The 4,083-nt window shown below is 34.5% G+C and overlaps 1 protein-coding gene across 1 annotated transcript; it reads left to right on the top strand.

Annotated features, from left to right (window-relative positions):
- Nucleotides 1–1,032: 1,032 nt before the first annotated feature.
- On the top strand, nt 1,033–1,749 carry LOC130502045 (uncharacterized). Its single transcript, XM_056996867.1, has one exon. It carries the CDS (start codon nt 1,033–1,035, stop codon nt 1,747–1,749), a length of 717 nt encoding a protein of 238 aa, XP_056852847.1.
- The last annotated feature ends 2,334 nt before the right edge of the window (nt 1,750–4,083 follow it).

Below are 4,083 nucleotides of genomic sequence, written 5' to 3'. Positions count from 1 at the left end.
TTTAGTTTTAGTTCAAATTAACGTAAATATACATAATCTTTTGTAGCAAAAAAATCTGAATATTATGAATTTTAATAGACTTTTGTATATATTTTTATTACTCCATATTATGGCATACCAAAATCATTCACAAACTTCATATCAATAACATTGTTCACAAAGAAATTTCAGATAGTGATGGATACTTCATTTTTTAAAAAATATAAATACCTAGACTTTCTTAACATCAGTATAAAAATTTGAAATGAATGCTAACAAGTATTAAATGTAGAGTTATTCTTGGGTTCATTTTTAGTATGAATCTCTAAGTTTACCAACTAATAGTGTTTGGATATTTGATATTTGATATCTTTTAAAAAAGGAAATATAACTGAATTTCCAAATTAGATTAAAATAAAAAATATAAATACATAAAAATAGTAATAGTTACAAAAATAAATAAATAAAAATTACTAAGCCTTCAGTAAAATATTAAACCCTTTACCATAAATCCTAAACCCAAAAAAATTAGGTAAACCCTAAACCTTTTGATAAATCCTAAACCCTAAATCATAAATATTAAAAAATAAATCATAATAACACTAAACCGTAAATCATAATCAATAAACCCTAAACCCTTGAGTAAACCTCGAACCTTTGGAAAAGCTTCCAGTTAGATATCTCGGTCTTCCCCTTTGCTCTAAACGGCTTTCGGTCAAGGACTGTGATCCCCTTCTCTCTCAGATAAGAAGAAAGCTAAACGGCTGGCTCCATCGTCGTTTGAGTTTAGCGGGTCGTTTCAGCCTGAAGCTTATTTGGTTCTTATTTTTTAAATCGGGATCTCTCTGGGTGGCTTGGTGTCGCCACAAATATCTCTCGACTGGATCTTTCTGGTATTTAAATGAAAGGAACTACTCCATTTCGTGGACTTTTCGGCGTCTTCTTAGATACCGAACCCTCGCCCTCCCCTTTCTTCACATCAATGTGGGGAGAGGTGACGGTACTTTTTTCTGGTACGACCCCTGGACTTCCGTTGGGCCATTAATCTCCTTTATGGGAGCGTCTGCCCCGGCTCAACTCGGTATTCCTTCTGATTCCCTGGTATCAGATTTTATTATCAACGGCTCTTGGAACCTTCCTCCAGCGAGGTCGGACCTCCACTTAAGAGCTATGGTTTCTATTTCTGCTGTCACTCCTTCTGCACAGCAGGATCACGCCACCTGGATAGTTAACTCTGTCACACATTCCCAATTTTCCTCGAAGATTATGTGGAATGCTATTCGGCCTAGACAACAAACTCTCACTGGAGCTTCTGTTGTTTGGCATACAGCAATCATTCCCAAGCATTCCACAAATGCTTGGTTGTTCCTCTTAAACAGAAATCCCACTTTAATGAGAATAAAGTCTTGGAATTCTGATATTGAAATTACTTGCGTGCTGTGTGGTCTCTCTGAAGAAAATAGAGATCATTTGTTTTTTGACTGCAGCTATTCTTGGACCTGTTGGAGTAACTGCACGCTCAAGCTCGGTTTTACCTCGGTTCCAAGGGGATGGGATCCCGTAATTCTCTGGTTGTTATCTCTCCCGAAGAGATCACCGTCTTCAGTGGCCGCTTATCAGGTCTGGGCTGCTGTGTTGTATGAAGTTTGGATGGAGCGTAATAGACGACTCCATGATGGTACTACCTTCCCGGAGGTCGTTTTGATTCGCAGTATTATGAGGACAGTTAGAGATAAGGCACTGCTCTATTCAATACTGGTTTCTCTCTAGGTGCTGATCTTCAACAGTTCTGGTCTTCTAGACCTTAGTTTTTACTGTCTTCTTTGTCAGTCACTTGTTTCTGTATTATCCGTTGCTCTGGCGATTGGCCCCCTCCCCCTTCTTCTTTTATTTCTGTATTGTACGTTCCTTTTATCTAATATGAAAGCCTTTTAAAAAAAAAAAAAAAACCTTTGGATAAAATATAAACATGTAGGTTCACCGACCAATATATATTGTTTGAGTTATCTTTATGCTCGGTTCAGGTTTTTCCTTTTCCGTTTTGAGTACCTGGCTGCCATGATATATCATATACATACATATGTTAGTACATAAAAATGAACCTGTGTACAAATATTTTGAAATTGTAGTAATTGATTGGAAAACATTAATTCAAAGTATTAAGAAAAAGACAGATAAATCAAGACTAAATCTTGTTAATAGATTAAAAGTCTATTGGTTTGTAGTATATATTTTGAACTTTACTCAGTTTCTTCTTATGGATTCAACAAAATGTCTGCCCTCTGGCTACACTTCCGAACGATCTGTTATTTTGATGACTTGATAACAAAATCTAATCTAATTGTGCCGATTACACCATAGTTTCAGATGGCTGAGGTAAATATCTCAAATAATTTACTTTTTGATCATTCAGTGACGATTATACTCACATACATACATACAGACAATGAATGTGTTCATTCACTTTTATATGCTTTAATTTCATGGTGGCAATCGGGTTTTATGTGATTCTCCTTGTTGATTAGGTAGATACTGAAATATGTGATGTGTGTGCTGGAAACCATAGGGAGAAAAATCAAACAACTGAGTTGTACACTTATCCTCACTGGATAATTTCCTTTATATATTTTTCTTCCTTAAGGGAGGTGAAGATATGACTTTCAAATATTTCTCAAATAATCTTGTTGAAGGGCAAGGACTGCTTACTCCATTGAAACCAGAACTGGTAAATACTGCCCAAGTAGATAGAGGGAGAAAAGAAACTTCTTGATCACACTGTCTCTTGTGTTTTGGTAAACACAACAGAATCTGAGATGGAGAATGTAGAAAACAACACAAAAAGTGATTCAATATTCACCATGATAAATTGGTAGGTCAAAGAAAATTACAAAATAAAACAATTATTTCAATAGAATCTGAAGTATGCTAATGTAGACTGATAACCGATCCAAAAACTATAGACAATCAAATTTCAAAAGTATCTTAACAAATGCTAGATTGTTCTAACAATAAGTGCAATATTCTATCATGGCCATATTGGTTTAGACTAAAAGAAATTTTTTCTCCTCTCTTTTTTATTGTAGGATTACTGTCTTGGAGCATCGGAAAACGTCAACATGGGAACAAAGAGTATTGTTAGCCATTACATCTAAAAGTATTAAACATAGCTTGTTGCAAACCAGTAAATGCTTACCTAAGAAGATTCATAAAAGAGGAAAAGTAGCATTAATAGGTGGTCTTGGATGCCAGGTGAAAACCAAGGCTCAACATTTTACATGGGGTGCCTTTTTGTTATTCCTCATCTTTGAACAGTAACAAAGTTAGAGAAAGATGTAAAGTTAAAGTTAAATTGCAGAATACAAATATAGCATGCGGAAGATAAGTTTAATATTACATGCTAAACAATATTGGAAGTCATACGCAGAGGATACTGCAAAATTTGACTGACCTTTGGTGCCTCTTATAATTGATTTTTCCTTGATCTATTCATTACCAAAAGTAAAGCCTAATGTAGTTGTATATAAATTTGATGGACTTTTGTTGCAGAATTTGTGGCGATATGTCAGCTGGAATAAAAGATAAAACACAGAGATCTTCTTGAATGTGATTTGATTTCCATCTAGATCTTAGAGGGAGCATGTGAGTTATCACATGGACATTAAGCTATGAAATATAATTCTTGATCATCCCACTACATTTGGAGCTAGCTTTTAGAAATCTTTACCAAATGTAAAAATCAAAAAACACACACACACGGAATTTCTGTCGAAAAACTTATACATGAACTCACAAATGTTAATAAAGTTTTATAAACTTAGAGAAAAGCCACTTTTATTCATACTACCAAGATTCATCGTAGAAACAAACCAATGATTTGTTCAGTCAAAAAAAAAACAAAAAGTGAATTTTTAAGCGATATTAGTTTGCAAGCTCCATTTTAAAGAACCACTGGTGCAAGAGATATATATGGGCAAGAAAAATGGAGGATTAGAAAGATTTTTTTTCTTTCTTTTTATTAGAAAGATTTGTTCGTACATGTTCAATTAGGAGCATCTCGGGACCAATTAGTATGGTGGATTCCGGGCTTACCATAAATGAATTAAC

This window comes from Raphanus sativus, unplaced genomic scaffold (assembly GCF_000801105.2).
Source record: "Raphanus sativus cultivar WK10039 unplaced genomic scaffold, ASM80110v3 Scaffold0401, whole genome shotgun sequence".
Taxonomy (NCBI): Eukaryota; Viridiplantae; Streptophyta; class Magnoliopsida; order Brassicales; family Brassicaceae; genus Raphanus; species Raphanus sativus.
The sequence above is the reverse complement of the archived record's forward strand: the minus strand, read 5'-3'. Positions and strand labels throughout refer to the sequence as shown.

Bases quoted from the DNA above. Each gene is read 5' to 3' on its own strand.
- LOC130502045 (XM_056996867.1), top strand. From the start codon at position 1,033: ATGGGAGCGTCTGCCCCGGCTCAACTCGGTATTCCTTCTGATTCCCTG.